The 26062-nt window shown below is 30.7% G+C and overlaps 1 protein-coding gene across 3 annotated transcripts in view; it reads right to left on the bottom strand.

Moving 5' to 3' along the window:
• LOC145284481 (coatomer subunit alpha-like) overlaps positions 1-26062 on the bottom strand; it is a 138939-nt gene that overhangs the window by 58133 nt on the left and 54744 nt on the right. For all 3 annotated transcript variants that reach the window (XM_080133340.1, XM_080133342.1, XM_080133341.1), the window contains exons 9-12: positions 17293-17428; positions 10087-10169; positions 7829-7979; positions 7133-7199 (exon numbers count right to left, since the gene is read on the bottom strand). In XM_080133340.1, coding sequence (XP_079989466.1) covers positions 7133-7199; positions 7829-7979; positions 10087-10169; positions 17293-17428 — 437 coding nt within the window. The remainder of the gene's footprint in view (positions 1-7132; positions 7200-7828; positions 7980-10086; positions 10170-17292; positions 17429-26062) is intronic.

Below are 26062 nucleotides of genomic sequence, written 5' to 3'. Positions count from 1 at the left end.
AAAAAAAATTTTAAAACTTGATCAATTTATATGATTTCCATGGCTGGTACATTTTTTGTTTTTTTTAATTAAGTTGAGTTCTGGACTTGCATATTTTTCTTGTTAAAAACAACCATTTGGCTCTCAGAAAAAAAGAATAAGCAGGACACTGTTATCTCTCTTGCACCTCATAAAAAGGGAAAAGTCTGAGTATGCATTACATTATGGAAAATAAGAGGTCCGTTATGGGCAGTTAGGATTTAATCAATCTTGCCCGAGTCAGAATACTGAACAATCATATTGCACCCAGGGTCTTTTAAATCATGTAAACTGTTTCAACAAATATATTGAGTTTCATGTTTCGTCCATTAATCTTTTTTGGTCTATTACAAGATTGATAGCAGCAATTATTATTAGATATAATAACGACCACCATCTTTTAATAATGACAAAGATTTTTTTTTTTTTTTTTTTTTTTTGCTTGTTTTAAGGCATTTTTCATCATATATCACCCTTTTACCCTTTTGTTTTAATTAAAGTTTAAATAGAAAAAGTTTGGTCACATCTTTAAAAAAATTTTATAAGGTTTATTTGAAAATAAAAAAAAATAAATAAAAAAATGTTAAAAAATATTTTATTCAATGATTAAAATCTTTATTTTTGAGAATTTTAGTTTCAAAGAAGACCTTTTTTTTTGTTTGGTTTTACTTTTCAATTTTCTGGCAGTATTAACCGTTAGAGGTCAGCCCCTTGTGGAAAGAGGATACATCCAGTGTTATTGACAGTTGTTGTAAAACAAATCTTCTTTGAAAAAGAAGGCTTAGATGAAAGTCTTAGAAAAATAAAACAGGATTTTAATCATTTAATAAAACATTTGATTTTCTAATATTTTCAAATTAATTGAAGTTTTTTGGATTTGTACATTTACAAAAAAGAAAAGAATGTTGGAGAAAAAAATAAACAAAAAAAAACTAAAAATGAAAATATATATATATATATTTGGTATACATAAATTATTACTTGTAAAATATTTAAAGTCATAGGGGAGAGCTTTTAAAATTCAAGCAATGAGTCAAATGTTTAAACTACGGACTCCACAACCCCACATGAAAGATGTTCAAGAAGGTGATTAAAAATATACACTAATTGTCTGAATATGTAATTTTCATGGATAGACTGAGAAATGAAGTTTGTTTCCTTCTATAAAATTAAAGGCAACACACTGAATTATTATATATTAAAAAAATATTGATAAATATTTTTAAAAATATATATAAATAAAAAATCTTTTGTTGAAAAAAATGTAAATGTTTGTGCTTATTAAAATATTTTTTGATAAACGAAATCTTTTTGAAACCGGTATTCATGTGAGAGTTCCCCCTTTTTCGGGGGAGAAGGTGGGGGAGGTTTGTTTATCCAAAAACCTGGAGAAACAAATAAATGAAACGGTGGAAAGCTGAACTGGCCTTCAGCCAACCAATGTTCATCTTTGCGTCTGCATAAAATCATTTCTGCAAGTCAACTTTTTAATCGTTAAATCTGAATGCTTTTCTTTCACTTTCTTTTCTGCCTTCGCATCATGGGTTCGAGCCTGCCTGCCTACCCCCTCAACACCCAGGCAATGCTGGGGACCCCCACTAGTTCTTGAATAAAGCAAACTTTAATATGTTTTAGTTTACCAGAATTTGGCCTTGCATAAACTTATAACATGTATAGCGTTAAATAAAAGTATATATTATTAAAATAAATATTAAAATTGTTTAAATAAATTAGAATTAAGTAAAAACATTTTCAAACCAATCATGAAAAAAATTTTTTTAAATACCTTCATTTATACATACACTAGCTGGATGGCTGGCGTTGCTCAGTTGTACAATATGCTTAAACATGATATTTTAATTTATACAGATTACATATGTATTATTATAGAATCAATCCTCTATTGATTATTATAAATTATGAGGAATAATTTGTCCAGTGGACTAATTCGCGAAAAAAAAAAATATCATCAAATTCCGTCTGTGTTTGTTTACAATATCACCTCAGCTGATATTTGGGCTTGATGATGAATACCCTGGAAAAGTCACTTCTGATTAGTGTTTAGTTTTAATATGCAAACAAAGAAATGATTTGCACCGATTTTAAATCCTACTTCTTTTATCATAAATTGAATTAATTAATAAGAAAAATTAAAATAAAAATGGTGAAGTACACCCTGGCTTGGACACGGGATCATTCGATATGTAGTCCAATGCTCTACCACTGGGCTATGTTTTCAGATGTCAACAAATCTGGGGGGGGGTTTCTAAGAAATTATTATTTGAATTATCTCCCTTGCCGGTGCAACCTAAAATATTCCACTCTAAAAATTCGTATCTATAAAGACTATTTTTAGGATCAGATTTTTTCGATATTTATTGGACAAGTTTCTGTACAAAATATATCTAAGAATGGAGCAGAGACTTGGACCACATATGCTGGTCACGAGAAAAGACTGAACGTCTACCATCTTCGATGCTTGCGACATATCATGGACATCAATTGGTGGGATAGAATCATCAACGAAGAGGTGCTAAGACGTGCCGGCAGCCGCTCCTTGTTCCAGACACTCAAGATCCGACGATCGAGATGGCTTGGACACCTACGCAGAATGCCCAATGGCCGTCTCCCTATATCCTCTACAACGAACTGGCAAATGGAACAAGAAGCTGCAGTCGCCCGGTGCTGCGCTTTAAAGATGTGGCCAAATGGGACCTGATCACTCTTGGCATCGATGTGAATGTGTGAGAGGAGCTAGTTGAAGATAGACCAGCATGGAGGCGTGCCTTGAGTAAAGGTGGTGAAAGACTTGAGAATATTTGGTTTGAGAGGCTGGCGCAGAGAAGACACAACTAGTGACTACATTTACTGTTGCTTGCATTAATCTTTCGTATATTGCTTGCCATTAGTTAGTCTTTTTGATAATTCTCTTTCATTCTTGTTGGCTTCTTACATCAAGTGACTTCATGCCTTGTCTGATGCGATTTGCATAAAAAAAAGGGGTTGTCCATTCTTAAGTTGTGTCTATTCAATCTTGACATTTAGCAATGAAATTACCTTCTCTAACTTAAGCATGACAGACCGATGGACACACCTATATAGATTCATGAACAACAAAAAATGATTTCACGACTCACAGTCAGACAGAGCTTGCTAGAAAGATCCCTTAACGTATGTTAAAAGGACTGAAAGTATTTACTCAAGCTAACCCTCAAAACAAGCAAATTTTGTTGTCTAAAATAAAAGTCTGCATTTTTGTGTGCAGATATATGAGCCAGAAGAAGAAATATCATGTCAAATATTAAAACTATTAAGCAAACAACTAGTTATCCTGACACAGGATTGCTTAGACATACATTAAGAAAAAAATGCCAACCAAGTGTGCAGGCAGACTCTTGATAGAAAAAGAGAAAGACTAAAAATGAACTGGAAGCAGACAATCAAGAGAAATTTCGGTCCTGGATATGACCTTAAATCCAATGGTGATGCCCCTATTAAAAAAATTGTTCTTCAAAATCATTGGATTCGGCATTAAATAACCTGAAAAGGGTTGATATGCCGTAAAACAAAAGCAACCAACCAACCAAGAGAAATTTCATTGCAACAGGCAGAAACTGGAGAGAACCTGTGGATTTGACTTAAGATCGATAATGATGGCATACTTTGACTGACTCCTGCTTCACAGGAAATGGGAGTTCCTAAGTCTAAGTGATATAGTAACAAAAACAAACTTATAAAAATTAACTTTAAAGGGAAAAATAGATCTAAAAAAAAGAAAAAGAAAAAAGGTAAATGTACTGTCATGGATGTCAGCAACCTCAAATATGAACAAATCAACTGTCAATATTTTTTTTTTATTTAAAAAAAAAAAAAATAAGCAGTAACTCATACATTTTCCCTAATTTCCAGAACCTATTCATTAATGAATTAAATTTATCACAATGAATGAATTATACTAAGAAAAAAAAAATCTTTGTGGAAATATTTATTTAGCTACCAAAGGTATTTTGTCTGATAATAAATAATAGACTTCCAAGAGAGGTAATAAATATGCCATCAATGCAGCAATTCAAGGCAAAATTGGACATGTAAATTCCTATTACCCTTTCTCTACATGGCAACTGAAGAATGATTATTTTTTGCCATGTAAATTGAATTGCCATGAAAAAATAAATAAATAAAAGTTTGGAAATTAAAAAGCAAATTCCTTTTTTGCAAGGTCAGACTTATTTTATGATACCTCAGCCTTGCAGGTCAGTTCATATAAAATACAGCATTTTGTGAGATATAATTTGTGAAGAGATTATGGGATTGCAATCATTTGGTTATTTTTTTTTTATTTATTTATTTTTTTTTTTTTAGAAATGTTTGATATTTTCACAAAAAAGTGCAGTGCGAGGTATTTTTTATTTTTGTTACATTTTGAGGCTATTATTTAAAGGGTCTATGCATTTTAAAACAGAACGATGAGTTAGTATTTGCTGCAGGTTCTTATATTCATTAGAATCTATTAACATAGGATGCACTTTACTGTGCGCAGATGGTAACAGAAGGTGCAGTTTGTTTTTAGTAGGTATGTGTGCATGAAATGCGTATGTCCAATTCAGACATAATGTCCCACCTTTTGTCAGATAAGTTATGATTTCTAGTTCAACTGTTGTTTGATGTTGTTTAAAATTTTTATATTTAACATATTGTAGAATTTTATTTTATAGTTTGTACAATAAATTCTGCTGTGCTTACAATAAATAATTATGCCATGATTGCAAACAGAAAACACAATAAATAGCAAATAAGCCAAAGTTTATTATCGACTGAGCCTGTAATATCTGTGACCCATTGGGTTACAATCACAGTACTTTGATATCATTTGAAAACTCATTAAGTGTAACATATCTTTTAAGATATTCCTCTTACATAACTAAAAGTAGTAAATCTCTTTACTACCATACTAGCGGGTGGTGCCCAACTTTGGTCAATCATAATAAAAGCTTAAATATATTTTAATTCATGCAGATTTCATATTCACAAAGCCAGTTCTCTATTGAATATTATATTGTACCTAATATATAGAACTGATTTCAATAGTAAAAAAAAAAAAGAAAAAAAAAAAAAAGACTTGGATGCCATTAGCGAGAATCAAAGCCAAAACATTTAGCACTCTAACTGCTTTCCTTACTGTTTGAGCTATCAATAGATAAGATTTTAAATTAAACCACTTCAAACTATAAATTATTTTGTGCATGCGCAAAAATAATAGAAATATCTTGGCAAGTTGAAATGAACATTTTGCATTTCAACTGTTCAACATTTCTGTACACATTCATCCATCCAAACAAAGATTTTATTCATTATAAACCATCCTTGATTACTATTCCCTGTTAATTTCAGTAGTTTATCGGTTAAATATTTTTGCACAGACAGACATGTTTTATTTATATAGATTAGTAATGTAGAAATTTAAATATAATATGAACAAACATTTTGCTGCTCAACTTCACACCCAGGTTGATTCACCCCTCCCCACAAATTTTCTATTATTCTTATATATAAGTAAGCTAAAAATATTGCTAAGTGGCCGACTATAGACAAGGGTGACTTGAAGGCTCCCTTTTCATTAACTGCTACACTGAGATACAGGGAAGGGTGCAACTCTATTCCTAGGATTGCTCCACTTGATCTTGATCCCTTATAATGCTGAGGTTTTAGCAAGGAGGTATCAAATACAATTTTTTAAATCTTTGGTATAAATCTAGTGAAGACTGAATCCTGATCTCCTGATCCATTAGAAAACGCTTACGTCAAATGGACCATTTTTTTTTATATATAGAACAAAAGAGATATTATTTTACTATCTAATTTACATACATGCTTGTGGTCTGTATAGACGCACATGTAAATTAGATGACAATGCTGAAGAAAGAGTTACTCTTTTATACAAAAGAAATATTAGAATGATTGAATCAGAGTAACAGGGGACCAAAGAGAATTACTTATTTCCCCCATTCAGTTCATTGTAAAATTTGATTTCCTTAAAAAAAACAAAAAAACAAGAAAACTATATGATTAAACAACGTGATTGTTGCAATATGCAATCTTCATTCCTTGATGAGAACATACACCATAAAGACTTGTTTGCATTTTCTAACCAAATTCTTTTTCAAGCATAACTTAAGCCAAAAACTAAAATATATTTTAACATACATTTTATGTTATTAAAGTATATAGTAAAAAGCTTTATAGAAACAGACATTGATTAACTCACATTTAGTATAACAGATTTTATTGCTTATTTTTTAAAGATTTCTTTTTGGCAGGTTTACAATATCTAGTCATTCCTTAACATTAATCGACTGAGCAACACAATAGTACACAGTGATTTATGATGGAATATTTAAAATCTTTATTCAAGAAAATCACTCCATTTGCAGCTCAAAGTAAAGCATTAAGATTATCTGGTGCATGTGCAGTATAATCTAATTTTAAAAAATGCATTTTAGTTAAAAACACTATTATATACTTACATGTCACATTGCTAAAATCAGCCTTTATATTTATTTAGTGAGGTGGGGGCTTTGCCCAGTCATAAAATGCACTTAAATATGATATTTTAATTTATCCAGATTTCATATATATTATTATAGTCTAATTTCAAAAGAAAAAAAGCATTTGGGTGCTATCAGCTAGAATTGAAACCAAAAGCAAAACTGTAGCATTTAAAGCTGGTCACGTTACCACTGTACCAACGTGACACGCATATGAACTGATTAAAACTAAACTAAGATGAATGCACAAAATATATAACAATTTTTTTTCAATTTGGACCCCTTTTTGACACCTTAAAAACTATTTTAACCGGTTAAAGACCCATAAAAGAATGATCCATAAAAAAATCCAATAATTTGAGGCCCCTAGTGCCACTCTATGACTTTTAGTTTCAGAGGAGATAGTTTGAAAATATGGAGACAGACAGACAAACATAGCGAGTTTTATAAATTAGATTTATAACCAAATTCCTTGAATGAGTGTATTGTCAAGATACAGATATCTTGAGAATTCAGTTCAATGTTGAAAAAATAGAAAATAAACAAAATTTGTAACAGAAGATACTTACTGTACAGATGAGAACAGCATTCTCAGCAGGATTGTAAGACATACTGAACACAACAGAACGAGAACCGCTGCAAGAAAATGACAAAATTCAAATCATTAAAAATTCCAGATAAAGATATTTAAAAGTTAGCTAGTGTGAATTTTGACAAGGATCACACAGAGTGCATAATAAGCCAGATCCATAAAACAATCATTCCCATTGAATGAATGATGGCTGATTTAAAGTTGAGGCAGGAGGCAACAGGTCAAAAAGTGTAGGCAAAAAAAGAGTTGAATGTTGATGAATGAATCACGTCGGGTTTTCAAGCTGAGAGAAAAAGGTTTTTAAAAATCAGTTTCTCTGTAGTAGCCATGTAAATGAGACATCAATAATATAGGAAACCTGTAATCTAAGGCGAATGTTACTTCAATGTCTGTCCGCCTGCATCACTCATTTCAGTCAGTTAAAAAATAAAGTAAACGATTAGCTAAAAGAAAACATTAGTGTTTATCTCTTTCCACCCTAAGTGTATAATCTCCAAATTAAACCATTTATGAAAATTCCAGATCTTACTATTCAATGAGACAACTACCTACAGGTCAATCAGCGAAACTTAATTGCTTGATGTCGATGAAGACGATAACAGTCAACCTGTAAAGATTAAAGCATTTCCACATTATGTTACACATTCTCTAAACCAAGTCTAATTTAACTTACCCTCTTAATTGCATGACGGCAACATCTTTAGAATTGTTGAAATCCAATTTCCTTAGATAACGGTCCTTGACGTAATACAAGGTATTGTTGTGCACCGAATACGCAGGACGTTCTCGTTCAAGTTTAAAGATGATCATGCCGCTGTCGTGGCCTAAAGAAATAGATATTAACAATTAACAAACAACATTCATAAATAATTGCCTAAAAGGCAGTTCAATGTAGCATCATCAAAAAAATTTAATGTATCCCAAGCCATTACAGAACTTGTTATCCCCTCGAGAGAGATTAAATTAATAATTGGATATTTATATGCCTCAAATTGATGATTTCTCATCAATCCAATCAGTGGCCATCATTAGTGAATGTCACAGGATCATGAGCATCCTTGTTGCATTCAATAAAACAAGAGAAGCTTTCAATTTTCATTCCATCCGTTATGTTTTTATCATAAACCTTTATAAAAAGCCTTAATCTAATAAAGTTATTTTGTCAGATTTTCCAAAGAAGAATCTATCTCACATATTAATACTTGATTCAAAATAGCTTATTTTTTCTTTCCCCTATGAATCTCATTTATTTAAGTTTTATTCAAAAAATACTTATAACAACTAAAAAAATGTTAGTGTGGAGACATATTCCCTTACTCACCAAAAAGTTATCATGTATAATTATACAAAGTTCTCTCCCTTAAGCACATGTGGCCAAAAGTCAGTCTCTCAGTATTTCTTCTTCCAATTCATTCCTTCTAAATATCTCGCTCCCTTACACACATTTGATTTCTGTTCCTTTATGTTAAATAAACTCTTTGGTATTTTTTTAGATTAGGTCCACCTCCACAATTTTCTTTTAAATGACGACTTTTATAGATTTTTGACGATGCTGAATATGGAAATCGCATTGAAAGTTTGCATAAATAAGTAGTTACCGTAGTTAACAAATCTACGCGCATAACAAATACAACTTTTTATATCTCGGTAACTACTTATTTCTGCAAACTTTCAATGAGATTTCCGTATTCAGCATAGTCGAAAACCTAGAAAAGTCGTCATTTAAAAGAAAATTGTGGAGGTGGACCTAATCTAAAAAATTTACCAACTCTTTAACACCAAACTATCTGCATGGTTTTCGATCAACAAACTACAGGGTGGGCCAAAATAAAGGTCCTATCTTTAAATTTGAATAGCTTAAAAAATAGGACCCTAATTTTGGCCCACCCTGTAGAAACAGGAACGAACAGCACACACACTGACAAAACCAGAGTTACAATGAAGATGCACGGGTGTTTAATGTTACACACCTGCGATGATAAATTTATACAATGATCAGGCTTAATTTGTCTTTCTAATTGGTGCTAGTCCATATCCCACCTCCCGAGAAAAAAAAAAAAAAGAAAAATCTTTATGAATCTGTGATAGTACACTAAAAATCACATAAATTTATTAAGTAATTTTATTTTTATAAAGAAAATCATTTTTAAGCAAATGTTTTCCAATGCCTCTTTTCCCCATGTTAAGAATGGCTTTCCAAAATCTTGCAAAACTTTAAATTATTTTGAATTATCTTCTATGGCCTGCAAAAGTGTTGGGAGATCGATTGCTATTTAGCTATAAAATTTGATTTTCTTCTCTTTTTTCATAAAACTACTTCATCAATTTAATAAAACTACTTGATTTATATGATTTTTGGTGTACGATATTGTTTTTTCTGTTACAGGTACAGACACCATAAAGATTTTTCTTTATTCTTGGTATTTTTGTTTTTTCAAAGGATAGAGGGAATGGACTTGTGCCAAAAACTTAAATTTCACTTTCAAAATTATATTTAAAAACAAAAAATAAAATATTTTGGGAGAAAAAAAATGGCATCAAAAAATATGAAAATAAAAACACTTCCAGGTGATACCAAATAGGTACAGCTAATTATACAAAATAATTAGATTTTTTCATATAGAGATATTAATTCTCAATCTATTAGTCTCTAGAAGTAGAAGCAACATTCCTCTATTATCTCCCAATAGGAAATTAAACTTTTTGTTTGGATTTCTGGAGTAATATCAAAATGTAAAAAATATACCATAATAAACTTTTATGAAATAAGAAAAAATTACTAACTTTACAAAAATGTAATTTTTTGATCACAAGAGTTACAAATATAGCAAACAATCTAATTTTGCTGAATGGGAGAGATGTAAAACAAATCCATGAAAATAACAAATACAAACAGGTAAACAAAGAAACATGAATAAATTAAAAGATTACCAGCAGCAAATAGGTTCAAGGAAGGATGAGCTGCAATCACCCAAAATCTATCATGCTCTCTGCGGAACGTCTGTACACTGGTCCTGGAAGAAAAGAAGTCACCATTTCAACAAGTTTATAAACAACCAGCAGACCACCTGGCCTTACCCGGTCATAAAATATGCATAAATATTATATTTTAATTCATACAGAAACAAAGACGTATATGTGAGTATTATGTCTTTCCTAAACAGTTCACTTCTTGTAAGTAAAAAAAAAAAAAATATATACTTGATCTGAGATTGAAATCAAAACCTAAAGACTCAAGAGCAATAACCATTAGGCCAGCTTGCCACATCCTTTAAAAAGTGTTTTCAAACATACTTATTCTTAACATAAGGAATGTCACGTGAATGATTCATGCATGCACATTCGTGAAACAGTTGACAAACAGATAAAAATGTAATGACTCCCCCAGTACCAATTTTTCAATTTTGACCCCTTAGCAATAAAAACTGATTAAAAAGTCTTCCATGTTTGAATACCCTATATACTTACGATGGGACGATTTCAATATTTTCCCTTAATTCAAATACAATTACTGATTCTAATTCTTTATAAATCTTTAAATATTTAACTATAGAATTGTTATTTTCCCCGATTACCGTAAAAACACACGCTAAATGTGCAGATATTTTCTCAAATATAAAAGCACACTTGTGGAGAATGACTTACGTATTTTAACTTTACCAAGAGTTCAAAATCAATAAATATTCATTATTTTATTATCACTACCAGCAGTGAAAGATTTTGTTTTTAAAAAAAATCAAATAAAAAAGATAAAGGAATTGTTTTCGGCAATATGTACAAATTTCCCAGATTCTGATGACCCAAAACTTTGGATTTCCGATTCCGATTAATAGTCAACACTATTATATTAGCAATGCAAGCGTATGCCACATTTTCGCTGACATCGACAATATTTTACACCTAATGGGCTTAAACAAGCCATATCTTTTTTATTTTTGGTCCAATCTTTAAAAGAATTACATGGATGGAAAGAGAATAAAATAAGCTTTCAAATGGTATTAATTTATTTTACTTTTATGCGTTCAATGTTTTTATGCTTCAAGTTAAAAATGAAAAACCGTTCAAAATTGACGAAAGCAAAATGGAAATACATTTTACAATGTTTAGATTTCATACGTTGCGGTTGGATACACATGTGCGAGGTTAAATTTTATTGGATGTGGTTGAAATTTCACAGGCTATATAAACTCAGAAGTCCATTTCTATTGGACTTTGAACTGTATTTCTACGACCACAGGAAGCAAATTTACGACCGAGCAAAGTTGACGAAGAATATTTCGAAACTGATAAGGTAAGTCGACATATTTCATCCATTTTCATATAGATAATAGTTTCAGAATTATTTTTATGTATAATATGTAAATATTTGACAATTATTAATTGCGAGCAACTTTCTTTAAAATGTTATCTTTTTTAAATTAATGAAAAAAAACGACTCGCTATTTATGCGCTATGGCTGTCAGCGTGTAGTGCTGCTATGCGATGACAGTAGTCAGTTTCATTTTAGCGAGTTTCATTTCATGTTTATGTCTCATAAATAGAAAACTCGTAAGCTTTTGTTTCACTAGACTACTCATTATTTTACTCTGAATTTGTCAATTTAAAAAATAGTTTTCAAGTTTTCCAAATTATATTTTTAAACAATACCGAACCAAATCGTTTTTGTTTTTTTAATCACTTCAGTACACTTGTCAACACGTGTTTCTCTTATAACTTGTGCTTAAAGTAGAATTGTTTGGATTTTTTTTTGTGGTTTTGTTTTTAAACTGAAGACATGTAAAAACAATAATAGTAACCATTTCTTCATCTTTTTATTTCATTTTTTTTAATGTCGGAAAACTTTACGATATTTAAAAAATACAGATTTTCGTTTAAATACTCCACCTGTTTCATTTAAAAAATAATTCTCTTTTAAGCTTTTCTTTCTCTCATTTTACTCTGAATTTGTCAATATAAAAAAACATAGTTTTCAAGTTTTTCAAATGTTATTTCTAAACAATATCCAACAAAAACGTTTTTGTTGTTTTTTAATGCGTTTAATACACGTGTCGTGTTTATGTTATAACTTGTGTTTAGTTTTTGTTTTTTTTTTAACTGGGGGCATGTAGAAAATAATAGAACTATTTCTTCATCTTTTATTTTTTTAATGTCGGAAAACTTTACGATATTTAAAAAAATGGAGATAATGTTGCCCCTCCCCCTTGAAACGTTCGTTTTCGCTGTTTTTAAACTCACTTTAAAAACACAATATTCTGTTTCGAAATGTAAACATTAGGGAGTTTGATAGAGAATTTCATGACAATGGTTTTATATGCAAGAAGTGTTAATTTTTTTTCTTTATGCATTTATTTTCGTGATTTATATTGTTTTAGCGAAAATTCAACTATATAAACAAAGAAATAAAACTTTACATTTTTTTTTACGACTGTGAAAACTTGTAAATTGAAAAAGAAAATGCTCATTATGGAGTAAAGAAAAATACAACAGTATAAATTCGGTATTTATGCATTTTTTATACTGTGAGAAATACGAACTTAAAAAAAAAAAAAAAATGTTAAACTTTTTTTTCATTAAATTGTTACGTGAAAGTGCAGAATAGTTAACCCCTCCCCATGTTAAGGATGGCTTTCTAAATTATTTCAGCATAGTTTGTACACTCGCAGTATCAAAATAAATGGGTATTTTTGATACAGCGAGAAATACGAACCATGTTGAAATAAAATTATTGAGAAAGCCATTCTTAACATGGGGAAGGCGGTTAACTATTCTGCTCTTTCACCTACCAATTTAATGAAAAAAAAAAAAAAAAAAAAAAAAAAAAAAAAAAACACCTTTTTTTTTTTTTTTTGTTTTTTGAAAGTGTATTTCTCACAGTATCAAAAATACATAAGTACCCCAAAATGCATATGCACTATAATTTCCTTCAAATTTCCATTTGATATTTCAGTAAAATTTTAGAAAAAGCGTGAACTCGAACTGGTAGAAAAAAAAACAACTTTTTCTTGTAGATTTCAGTGTGCTGAAAAAGATTAAAAAAAAAAAAAAAAAAAAAAGAATTGGTTTATTCGTTGTTTTTTTCTCTCTCTTTACTTGGCTATTTTATATTGTGGTTGATATAAACGATAATTTTATATCGCAAATTATTTTCTTTATCTGAGTAATATTTATTAAATTGTACTAAATTAGGAATTAGACTATTCATGTGTAACAAGTTAATTTACCAACTTCATCCAATCACTTTTTTTTTTCAATATATTATGGAGGAAATCTATACCGGACCTTACTGTGAAACACTGAAATTAACCTGTCACAATCTTCTTGGAAAAAAAAAAAACATTTCCGTGCAGTGTGATGCTTTACAGAATGGTGTTGTTGTTGAGTTAGTCAAATTGTTTAAAAGAGATCTCAATATTGTTGTTGCTATTATACAGACACTATGTAGTGACTTAAAAGAAATTAATCCAGCCGTTTTAAAAACAAAGATTTTTAGGTTAGCAAAGATCAACGATAAATTTCGACAGAAACAAAAAGTTCCAGGATTTAAGAATTTGAAAGATTTTCTTGATGCCGATTTTCATGTGGTAAGAAGAATGCTGAAACCTCAACCCCAAAAATCAGAATCATAAAGGATCATCAAGTTCTGATCTCCGAGGCATAGAGGCAACAGCAAGTGCTGGAGATACTGACCATGAAATTTCTGATAACCTACATGGAGAAAGAGAATTTCAAAAGAGGGAGAATGTATTACAGTATGAAATTTCCAAAAAATCCAAGAAACTATGCCAAGGTGTTGAACAACATCTCATGTGCAGAGACAAAACTAGAGGACCTTGAAAGAAGAATAGGACATTATTCTTTGGAAAACGTAAAAAAGATAGATGAATACTACAGGGAAAAAATGGAAAATTTAAATAAGAGAATAAGAATGCAAAATGTCAAAATTTCAAAGCTTTCAAAGAAACTTATCTTACAACAAAATTTAAAGCAATTGCAGGTGGACAACAAATATTTAAAAAGAATGAGCAGATAAGAAATCCTCAATAGATGAGGAAATTCGAAAGAGAGCAGCACAAAAATCAGCCTCCTATTTTAGGTTACAATGCACTAAATTGCAGAAAAGCAAAGATGAACACATCCAGGCCATGGACATGAAATTAAAAGAAAAAGAAATCAGAATTCAAACCCTGAAAATTGAAAATGAAAATTTGTCATCTGAAACGATAAAAACAAAAGAAAAAGATGGCACTTTCACAGATAATTTGCGGATGTGCATTATTGAGATTTCTGGGCTTGAAGTTGCAACACAGAAAGTGTCAGCAGTAATAATGTGCATTTCAAAGCATCTCTTTGGAAAAATACTAAAAAAAAGATGATTTGTCAAGCACCCGAACTGTTCAAGTGATTGTTGACCAAGGGCATTTTCTCACTAAAAAGTTTATTTCAGAGCAGTTAGTTGCAAGTGAAAATTGGGGAGTTAATCGAGATGGAACAACCAGAAAGAAACAAAATAATTGATACCTCTATCAGTTTACCATCTGGAAGCATTATAAGTTTGGGATTTACCAGGGTTGGTTCTGAAACAGCAAATGCCATCCATGATGTGACGAAAGAGCATTTAATGGAACTTGCTAACATTCATGGTTCAGGTAGAGCTAAAGATTCAGATGAATTTATAAAATCCACACTGAAGAAACTTGCGTTCTGTATGAGTGACAGAGCAAGTAATCAGAAAAAGTCAAACGAACTTCTGTCAGAATGGAGAGATGACATGAGAAAAGATTTTGCTGGCCAGGACACATCCCCCATTGTGAGTAAACATGGTCGACTCGGTCGTGACTATCATTTTTCTCCAATTGGAATTCTGAAAGCTTTATAATGGAGAGAGTAGTAAGGACAGTATCGGAAATATTTGGTCCAGCCGGTGACCTTTATGGAATTCAGGATTTGTGGGAAGGCTATTGACAAGAAAATGGTGTCAAGTCTGTAATAGGGAATTACAAAGATAACAGATTCAACGCCATTTTCCAAACATCAGCAGAGGTCTTCCTTCATAGAGAACAATTTCTGAAAGTTTTCGAAATGGTGAAAAAATCCAAATCACAAATTAAAAGCTGTTCAAGCTGACCTGCAGTCACAATTTGTTGGCATTATGTTGCAATCTTTTGGACTTGTTTACGTTAAAATTACAGGACCTTTTTCGAATTTGATTACCAAATCAAATGTAGCTTATCTTCAACTTAACGGACATGTTCAAGATATGCATACATTTATAGAAAAATATAAAAAGAATCCATCTATTATTTCATATTCAGACATCTACTGGACTGAAGACATAAGTGATGAAATTTTAAATTTACCTCACAGGAATAGGATGGTAGAGTGCCTATTCATCACTCATGAAGACACAAAAAATGAATTATTTTCATGTCTCAAGGTTGTTACATCCGCAACGAATTTAACAATTGAAAGGCAACTTGCTGACTTTCTTCCAGAAGGCAAATTTGGTGGATCCCCTTCACATAAAGGTATAAATCGTACACGGTAAGAATATTTTAATAACATTTACAGCATATTTTGTCATCTTACACTAAAAAAAAATATAAATTATATATTTTTTTTAAATATCAAAAAGTGAATATTGCTAAAAAATATTCTTCAATTCACAGATATGCACAGACAACAAACTTGGGATGTGAACATCATTTTGGCGACCTAGACCATAGTCAAAGAAGACGGCCACGTGCTTCACTGCATCACCATTCATCCGTTCAACTGCTGAAACGCAATAGAACTAAAACGATGAAATGGTTGCAAAATATGCCATTGGATGACTGTTGCAATCTGATGAAGACAGCACAAAAAGGAGGCAAAATTTTACGTACAAAGCATGCAGAGAGAGAAAAGTCTGTTTTAAAAGAAAACTATGAAAAATCAAAGTGACGACAGCATGCAACAAAAGAGGCAGAAATTCAATGTCTTGTTCAACACCTGTGCGAAAAACTACCAAAAAAATTACCATCAATTGGTGAATATATAGTTGTTGCTTACCAAGATTCCTGGTATCCTGATATTGTTGAAGCTACATTCGAGGATTCATGTAGGGTACAGTTTATGGTTGCATCTCAGAAAATAGGTGTCTATTTTTGGCCAGATAGAGACGATTTGCAAAATGTAAATCGTGAGTTTATTTTAAAAATTGGACTGGTCCCAGAGTGTATAAGTTCTGGTCGACTATGGGAATTTCCATCTTTTACAGAAATTCAAAATCTGTATGAAAAATTTTCTTTTATCTATTTCTGAGATTGATTCATATCTACTTTTTTTTTGAGGATAGTAGTAAATACTGGCCATGAATACTCTTGGGGCATTTAATGGCTACACCCCAGATAAAGCTCCCTTCAATGAGGAGGTAGATAAATACCTACTCTCAATAAAGTTATATCTAAATACCTCTATAATACTTTGTTTTGTTTGTGAATAAACTACCACTTATGATGCAATGTGAAATTTTTACATCTTAATTTATAATTCATGGCTTATGGTAAAGAGATACATCACTTAAGTGCATAATAAGAAAGAGCACAAAATTTTACATAAGAGTACCAAGTTTCATAAATAGTTTGAAAAATGAATAAATGATGATGGAATTATTGAATTTCTTAAAATGTCGAGGTCCGTAATTTGGTCCATTTTTCTAAAGAAAAATGTCCACGAAAAAGCATAAATTTTAGCACTTAAAATTCTCATAACTTTTGAACCACTTATGGTATTTGCATAATTCAAGCGGTTTTAAGCATCTTTTACACAGCCCTGTTCATGCAAATTGATAAAATAATTATCTAAAATGAAAAAAATCAACTTGCATTGCTAATTATATACCAAATTGAAGTCTGTAGATCCAAAATTCATTGAGTATATAGGTTGAGAAGTGTTCTCACATGCATACATACACTCACATTTTTATACATATATTAGATATATAGATTATCAGGGAAACCTATGATAACAATAGAATCTTTAAAGTTATACAATATGATGATTTCAAATAAAGAAATGGTATAATTTTGATGGCAAACAATATGGGTTTAAAAAAAATAAATGTCCATAAATTGGTGCCAATCTGTCATAAATGCTTACCTTTTGCTCATGTCCCACACTCTAATAGTCTTGTCTTCAGAATTACTGAGGATAAGCTCTTGTCGTGGATGAAACAAGCAGCAGGAGACATTGTTATAATGTCCGCGACATGTATCAACCTCCCAGGCTTTAGATTCTACAAATAAATAAAACAAAAAGTGTTGGTTTTTTTTTATATATACAAGCTTGATGAAAAGAGAAAAGATTCCTTCGTGTAGTACAGTGTCTCAAATCATGTGAAAAACTGTTGACTTAGGATTCAAAGATTCAATTTATCTATTATCAAAAAAGAAAATTTATCTATTATCAAAAAAGAAAAAGGATAAATCTAACATATAATATTATCTTGTCGCATTTTCAAAGTCAGATCTGAATAATAAAAAATACAATAAAAAGAATTTTTTTTTTTTAATTCAAAATGTAAGTGTAGTAAGACAATTCAACACAGATTTAAAAAAAAAAAAACATTTGTTTTATAAATCAAACTTTTTGAAGTAATCGCGTCTTCGTAAGGAGTGACAGTTCCCCCCCCCCCATCTTCTTCATTGCATGATGCTACTAAGAAAAACAAGACCAGTGCGGTGTTATCAATCATGATTTTATAAAAAGTTTGATTTAAAACAAAATTAAAAAAAAAAACAATCTGCATTGAATTGGCTTACTGAATTTACATTTTGAATTCATACTTAAAAAAATAACTTTTATCACAGAGAAAACAAATCTTCATACTTTTTTTATATTCAGAAATATCTATATGTTTATACAGTTATTGGGGTTATATTAAAAAAAATTTATTGGTAAATTTCTGTTTGTTTTTATCAACAGCACAAAAAGTATTAAGATTGATAATCATTACTCAAACTTTAAAAATATTTAAAACAGTAAAGATGCTGATATAATTATTACATAAACAAAAAATGTATAGTCTGCTTCAGTGACATTCAGACTAAATGTAATTTTCCAAATTTGAATATTTATAGTTCATTTGTTAATTTTTTTTACTATTTAACAAACTTTTTGGTTCTTATTTATAATTCCCATATATTAAAAAAAAAAAAAAAAAATTTGTGATGAAACAAAAATATCATATTCTAAAAATTATGTAAATTGATGAAGTTTTATTTTTAACTTAAATCAAATTCTATAAGTAAATATCATTGCTATCTTGAACAAGGGCAAATAAATCCACAATAATTCAAACTTATGATCAGTCTTGTAATGCCTACAATTTTCCAGAAATCATTTAAAATCATTCAAAAATGATTTTCTTTATAAAAATAGAAGTTTAAATTTTAAACCATATTTGGAATTTATGCAAATCTAGCAATTCGTGTGCCAGCATTACCCGGTGGCAGTATAACACAAAGCCAGAAAAGATTTTGGAAAGGACATCCTCTTCAAAACAAATTAAATTATGGTTGTTAGTACGGGCTACTGTCAGCCTTGGGAAATAGCGGGAACTGGCTTCCATTGTCGGGCATTGTCTAGAATGGCAGCTACCAGAAGCTATTGGCTGGCATTGTTAACATTGCTGGGTTGGAGAGATTACTTTCAGATACTAGCATTTACTTGTGGACACTGGCTGCCTTTGCAATTGGCAGTCATGGCAGTTAGTCCTGTTTTGAGGTGGTTACTTGCATTTACTTGCGGAAAATGGTTGCCTTTACAACTGTCACTGTCGGTTCTCCGCATTCAGTATTCGATTGTTTTGAAATGAAATTGTGTCTTCGATGGTGAACCCCGGTAGTCATGGCATTTTGAGGCAGTTACTTGCGTTTACTTGCAGACAGTGATGACTTCTACAATTATCAGTCATTGTTGGTCACTATCATGACCAGTGTTGGGCCCCATTGACTGCTCTGAATCTAAATCGCCTGTCTTCAATTGTTGGTCACTGGTGGTTATGACTGTGATTGGCAGTAACTGGTGATCAGTGCTCTTTTCAGGACAAATCGCCCATCTTTAATTGTGGGACACTGTCATCCAGTAGCGGTTATTGTTCCTTTAAAGTGATACTATCATTTCATGGCACTAGTGGGCACTGTTGTTTTGCAACAGTTTTATGCAGAATACTAACTGTGTTATTATTTAGCTCTGATGTTAAAGTTAAATTTAGCTTTATACAGTATTGTTTGCATGTTAAAATATTAGTTAAAAGTAGAGAATTGTTACAAAAAGAACTCACTCTTAGGTTAAAATGGGTTTCTAATTAACATAATTTTACACAGTCTGTATTCTGCAGAAGTACCCATTTGTTAACTGATAAGTGCATGAATGTAGCACACATACAAAGGAAAATATGTAATGTGTACAATATATGAAATAATTTTGGTGATCACAATAGGATGTATTAAGACAATTCCTTTTTTAGTCACATAAAATATTTCAAATTAAAAAAGAAAAGAAAAAAAACACTCGAATTGGATTATTTTGTACTCTTTTGCCACAATAAAAACAATTAAATTTTACATAAGCAGCAGCAGTCCTTTTTTTTCTCTAACCAACAACAAAATCAAGCCACTGCTTTCCTGCATGTCACTTACTTCTAGTCCTTTCTACATTGTTGCACAAAAATATTAGTCTTGCTTCCCTAGTCTGTACAACTACATGCAGGAAAGGCAATTTGTATGAAGACCTAGGAAAAACTTATTTTTTAGACGCTAACTTTTTTTTCTTTTTTTTTTTTTTAACTCACATTCACCTCTAACAAGGCATATCGCTACTTGGATGTAAGAGGCTTGGAACCATGCCTAGGAAAGATTAACAAAATGTTGGCTTACATTACATTTAAACTTCTAAATATCAGTACAGTCAGGAAAGCAGATAGCAGGAAGGGAATTCCTAAGTCTAGCTGTTCAAGAAGAAATTATTTGAGTAGAAAGTTTTCTGGCATTTATGGACCTCAACAGTGAAGGGGTGTGATCTTGTTACTAAGCAGGTTTGTCGGGGATATGTACATCGAGGGAGCACAAGTGCAAGGAGTTTGTCAGAGCACATTTCACTAAAATACTTGTAAGAAAGGCAGAAGAAATAATTTTTCATGAGGATAAAAGAAAATCGTTTGAGGCTCAACCAGACATATCATCCAAAGAGATTTTTTACAGAATCTGATGAAATTCTTTAAATGAGTAAAAATTTACAAAATTAGATTTAGTAAAAAAAAAAAAAAAAGAAGAAAATTATCATTCATGTTGAACCATTTGGTTCAATGGTGTTCGTTAATGGGCTGGGAGACTGGTTCAATTCTCAGTGAAGTTATATCAAAGGCTTAAGAAAAAAAAAGGTATTCGATGCTCCTTTCTAAATACTCAACAGGGCAGGGGAGGATCAAGGACAATTGGAGTAATCTTGGGAATGGAGTGTTGCCTTTTTCTATACTCCTGTGTAGCAGTTAATGAAAAGTGAGCCTTTGGGTCGCCCTTGGCTATAGTCACCCACTTAACTGAAGGGTGGGTAAACAATTTAAATTAACAAATTTTAATTTTTTTGTCTGAATCTATACATTCAAAATATAATTATCAAAAACTTATCAGCTAAGTAAAATATCATGGAAGCATTAGAAATTCATTATAAGAAAATATAAATGCTCAAAATTAAATTAAAACATAATTAGAATCCACACCTTGTTATTTCACTTTCATAATTTTTTTAAACTTAAATACCAACAATGTTTCTAAGTGTGAATATTTCATTATCCCATAAAACACACTGACATTTGGAACCAAACGTTATCTATATCTCAACAGACTACTATTCACAAGACATTTTTATATTTCCAACAGGAAAGATGATTAACTAAGAAAAAAAATCTCTATATTTGAGAAGTACATATTTCATGTTGAAAGCTCATATCTTCAAAGTAAATTTATTTTTAAGAAAAAACTAGACATTGTTATTTGGCTTTCATAAATTTCTAAATTGTAATTCAAATATTAACACTGTTTCTAAACGTAAAGGTTTATTTTTAGTATAATAAATTTTTGGTAAAAAATTAAAATTAAAAATTTAAAAAAAAAATAAATTTCCTTAAGTTTAAGAACTACTTTTGAAAATTTTTAAATTAAATTTTTTTAGTCCAATAATCTAAATAAATGAAAAAAATAAAAAATTGAAATATTAAATTTAGGAGGAATGACCAAAATAATGTAATGGAAGAATGAATGTAGATTCAGAAATTCGAACATTCAGGTTTTGGGTATCAAAGAAAAGCCAAAGTACCATGGATACTTGAAAGGCAAAGAAGAAAAGTGGCCTCCAGGGAAAGAAGTTATCCACATTCCATGCAAAGATAGTAAAAAAAGAGGAGTTAAAACAAAGATATTTTTATTTTTAATATTCCACTTTCCAAATATAGTTGCATGTAATATGTTATTGGGTAGCAATTCATGGCAGTTATGGCCTCCGAATCATGACATACTTTTGTAACATAGTTTTCTTAATACACTTCAGTTAAATATACCACTGTAATTACATTATTGGCGACAACAGATTTAAAACTTACATTATTTTAACAAAAACAATAAAAATGTGAAAACTTTGCTTGCTTGCATCTGAAGGATGAAGAATTTTCATTATCTCCATCTTTAAAATTTTTGCAGTTTAGGAGTAGCTCCTGTGATTAATGAATCGATCATGAATTTTGGAGCACAGTTGCTAGAAATAGCAAATCAAATGTGGGCTACGTTTAGTTTCATTTAATTTTAACAAAATAGGGTAAAAATGAGGTGGAACACCCTTCGTGAACATTTTCGATCTTCTTCAGGTGAATCTTATTGAACTTAGGAAGCTTTCTATCAAACTTGAGGAATCTGCACAAAAAGTTTGAACACAAACATTTATTTAATCCACAAGGGTAGCATATTTTTGTTCATGACATGACCGATAAAATATTAGGTAAAATTCAGTTCTAAGTGACACTCTTCTGAAAGTGGATGGTTCAATACTCAGAATAAAATTGTAAACTACCTGAAACTTCTATTTGGTCATGGCTGACGAAACAAGAGCATGTTACCTTCATAGATTTAATAAAGGGTTACATTTGAAATATCATGCAGATTCCCCGAGTTCTACATAAATATTTCTGAGTTTGATAAGATACACCTGAAGAAGGTTGGAGATAACATTGGTGAAAACATTGTGAAAATAACACAAGAAGAGAACAATAGTCTGAATAATCCAAAGTTTCAATCCTCATCTCAAAAATTCAGAAACAAAAACCAAACGTGAATATCACTTGTGCTTTCATGATTCCTGATTTAAATTTTTTCTCAATATATTAGACTCACTATAGTGCATTAACATTATGAATACCAATACAGCATAATCACGTTGACACACTGGTTCTCACCAGATCACCGAAGTTAAGCAACGTTGAGCCTGGCCAGAACCAGATGGATCACCATTTGGGATGGCGAGACGCTGTATGTAAGGTAAAATACCAGGTTGAGAAACTGGCACGGTCTATTCTTCTCTCAAGGGTAGATGGGACTCTCTTAAGTCGTGATAGGCACCTCGTCTAGTGATGGCAACACAATAAAAAATAGCCCTGGCGAAGCATCAAGTATTCAGCTACAGACAAGATTTGAATTACACTACAAACTCGTGTAGCGAATTCAATCTCGACTGCGGACGCACTGGATGGATGGAACTATACCAACATGGTGTTATCCTGGTTCCATTACGTTTAAATTTGTTTTGTGAATATTTTCAAGTTCTATAAGCATATCTTTTGTTGTTAGGTTCAGTAAATAAGTTAATAAGGAATGTTAATTCTTATTATAAGAATTTTCTTTTTAGGTGTTTATTTAAGGATGTCTTTACATTAGTAATTTGCAAAAATTTGTTTAAATAAATTGTAGTGAAGCACGCGAGTTTATTGCCAATAATATATAGTACGACAATAACAAATGAAAATTGGCTAATCAAAATCACAGTTTGATATGTCAGCTTAAATGCTATTTAGGTTCAACTTATAAACTCTGGGTGAGACAATTTTATATATAAGATTCAACTATCAAAAGCAACTCTTACCACGGCCCAAAGAAAGGAAGAAGGTTGTGTGAAATCAAGAAATTTTGGAACTGGATTTAAATGACGAAACTAAAATATGATAAAGATTGAAAATAGAAAAGAAAGAAATGGAAAGATGAAATTGGGTTCGTTTTATTTTTTTGTTTTTTTTTTTAACAAGACAAAGGAAATCAGGATAGGAAAATTTAGGGCCAAACACAAATAGGACAAAAATCAAATACAATACCAGAACCGTGCGTAGAATAAAGATAGTTGACAACAAGGTTAGCATCACCTGAAAATGGGCCAGTAAGGATGAGGAGGGTCATTAGAGGTGTTCAGCATCAATTTCAAAAATTAATCAAGGACTTGATTCTATGAATTGTATGGATTATGGATAGCATTATTATTAAACTTTATGACCAAGTAATAAAAAGAAATTAAAAGAAAAAAATGGTTATACAAGTTATTTATTTGTCCCAATATTTTCATCAGCAATTATCTGTACCATACTTCTTACCACATTTGAAACCCCCCCCCCCAATAAAATATACAATTCTTGTCCAGAATTCAGCCTAATTAAAAAAAAATATCAAAAAACAAATACAGAAAAATATTTACGATGTACGTATCTGTCACGAAACGAGAAGGTCATATTCTAAAAATCACAAATTGATCAATATTTTTTTTTTACTAAGAAAATTTAATTTTATAAAAAACAAGAATGGTGTCTTGGTCCACCATATTTAATAAATAAGGGATGCAACTCAATTCAAACTACTGAGACAGAAATTGAGATCTCAATCAGTCTTGTAATGGGTACGATATACAATTAATTTCTAAAAATTTGTAGAAAAAAAAAATCTTTTCTATAAAAAAAAAATACTACTCGATTAATTTACATCATTTTTGGAATATGACATTTTCATTCTGTGACATGCATGTACATCATAAAGAATTTTCTTTTTTTTTTTTTTACGTTGAATTCTCGATAACAGCCAAATATACTTATTTAGTACATACATATAATTAGGTTTGTACAAAACAGCAGTCTGAAAGTTTGGACAAATGTATGCATATGATACCCCAAAATATCTCTTGATAACATCTATTCATTTCAGCATCTCATTTGGCAGGAAATATGGTAATCAGATAACAGGAATACTGCTTATTTTTCAAGCAAGAAAACAAAGCTGCCAACAAATGATTTGATAATCTGCTCTCCAACAGTCACCAGTTTGAAGACTTGTGTCCCAGAAAAAAAAAAAATTGCTGACAATAAAAATATAAAGCCTTACCAAAAGTAACCGCTAAACCAAAATTAGAGAAAAAGATTAACCTGTGTGCAATTTTTTTTTTCTTTAATTTATTACCAAAATTTTTTGTAAATACAATATATTCAGACAAAATTACTTTCAAAGATTTACATCATTGTTTAGAATATTGGTTTCGTTTGGATTACGGCATATCAACCACTTTTGGTTCATTTAATGCCAAAATATTAATTTGAAAATGGTAAATGGTAGCTGAATGTTATTAATGTATATTTCAGTGAAACATTTTGGTTATTTTTTTTATTATTTATATATATCTTTGTTTCTTTAAGGAATTCCAAAAAAATTTTTTCTGGGTTGACTTTGCTAAGTCATTTTCCTAAGTGTGTCTCATTCAGGTTTGCTCCAAGTCCACACAGTCCATCAATATATACTGCACTATGTAGAGTTCCTGACATGTTATGCAAAACAGTCCTTCTCCTTTCAGTAAATATGAGTGGGTGGCATGTGTCGTATTCAGAGTCTGGTTATTATTATTACATCTTCTTGACATCTTTTTTATGCCTCCTATTCTGATGATTGGTGTTACTTTGTATAATTTTCTATACATGAGCTCCATTGTTTAGAATAGTTAGAGCACTAATCTATATAATTATCAAACTCTGTGGACCGTCCGGACATCCTTGCTTGCTTGAATATTGAAGTTGTATTCCTGCCCGTATGTTTGTTCACAATTTAATAAATATCTACAAAAGGTACAATGTTTTACAAATAAATTTTCATATTGAAAATGGACTTTATACATATTTATTCCAGCATGATTTATTTATATATACACTATTTATTCAAAATAAATATACATTCGATGAGGAACCTCATTCGCATGTTATATTAAAAAAATCTATTTTGATAATTAGCTCTGTTATTGTTTGTTGCAATAAAATCCTTTTAATTCTTCTATTTAGAAATATTATTTCAAGTTGATTTAATTAATTTTTAATTTAATCTATATTTAAATTTTATTTTTCTTTATGAATAGTTCACAACTGTTACATTTAAAATCAGAAGTAAGCTTATTTAAGCTATGAGAGTTATTTCCCCTTTAAGCTACAAATGTTATCTTGTGTTTGATTTCCATAGACTAAGATGGATGAGCTTTATGCTTCCCTAAATCCAACATGTGATCACTTTCCGTAACAAGTTAGGATATTCGGTGTATCTTAAATAGTATAGGACTAATGCCTCCACACGGCAATATGTTTCAACTGGGCAAAACCGGATATATTCAACTAGTTTATACTATATCTAAATGATTATAAGGACTACTTTTCAAAATCAAATTTGAATAATAGATGAAGCTGATAGCATCCTTATATTCGAGATTTCCACAGTGTACTCAAAATTGATACATCAATGTTGAGAATATACATCAGACAGTAGGTGTAATATTTGAAAAACACCAATCTTTAGGATTAACTATAAATATC

This window comes from Euprymna scolopes, chromosome 9, assembly GCF_053919585.1.
Source record: "Euprymna scolopes isolate OS-2025 chromosome 9, ASM5391958v1, whole genome shotgun sequence".
In the NCBI taxonomy this organism is placed as follows: domain Eukaryota; kingdom Metazoa; phylum Mollusca; class Cephalopoda; order Sepiida; family Sepiolidae; genus Euprymna; species Euprymna scolopes.
The sequence above is the reverse complement of the archived record's forward strand: the minus strand, read 5'-3'. Positions and strand labels throughout refer to the sequence as shown.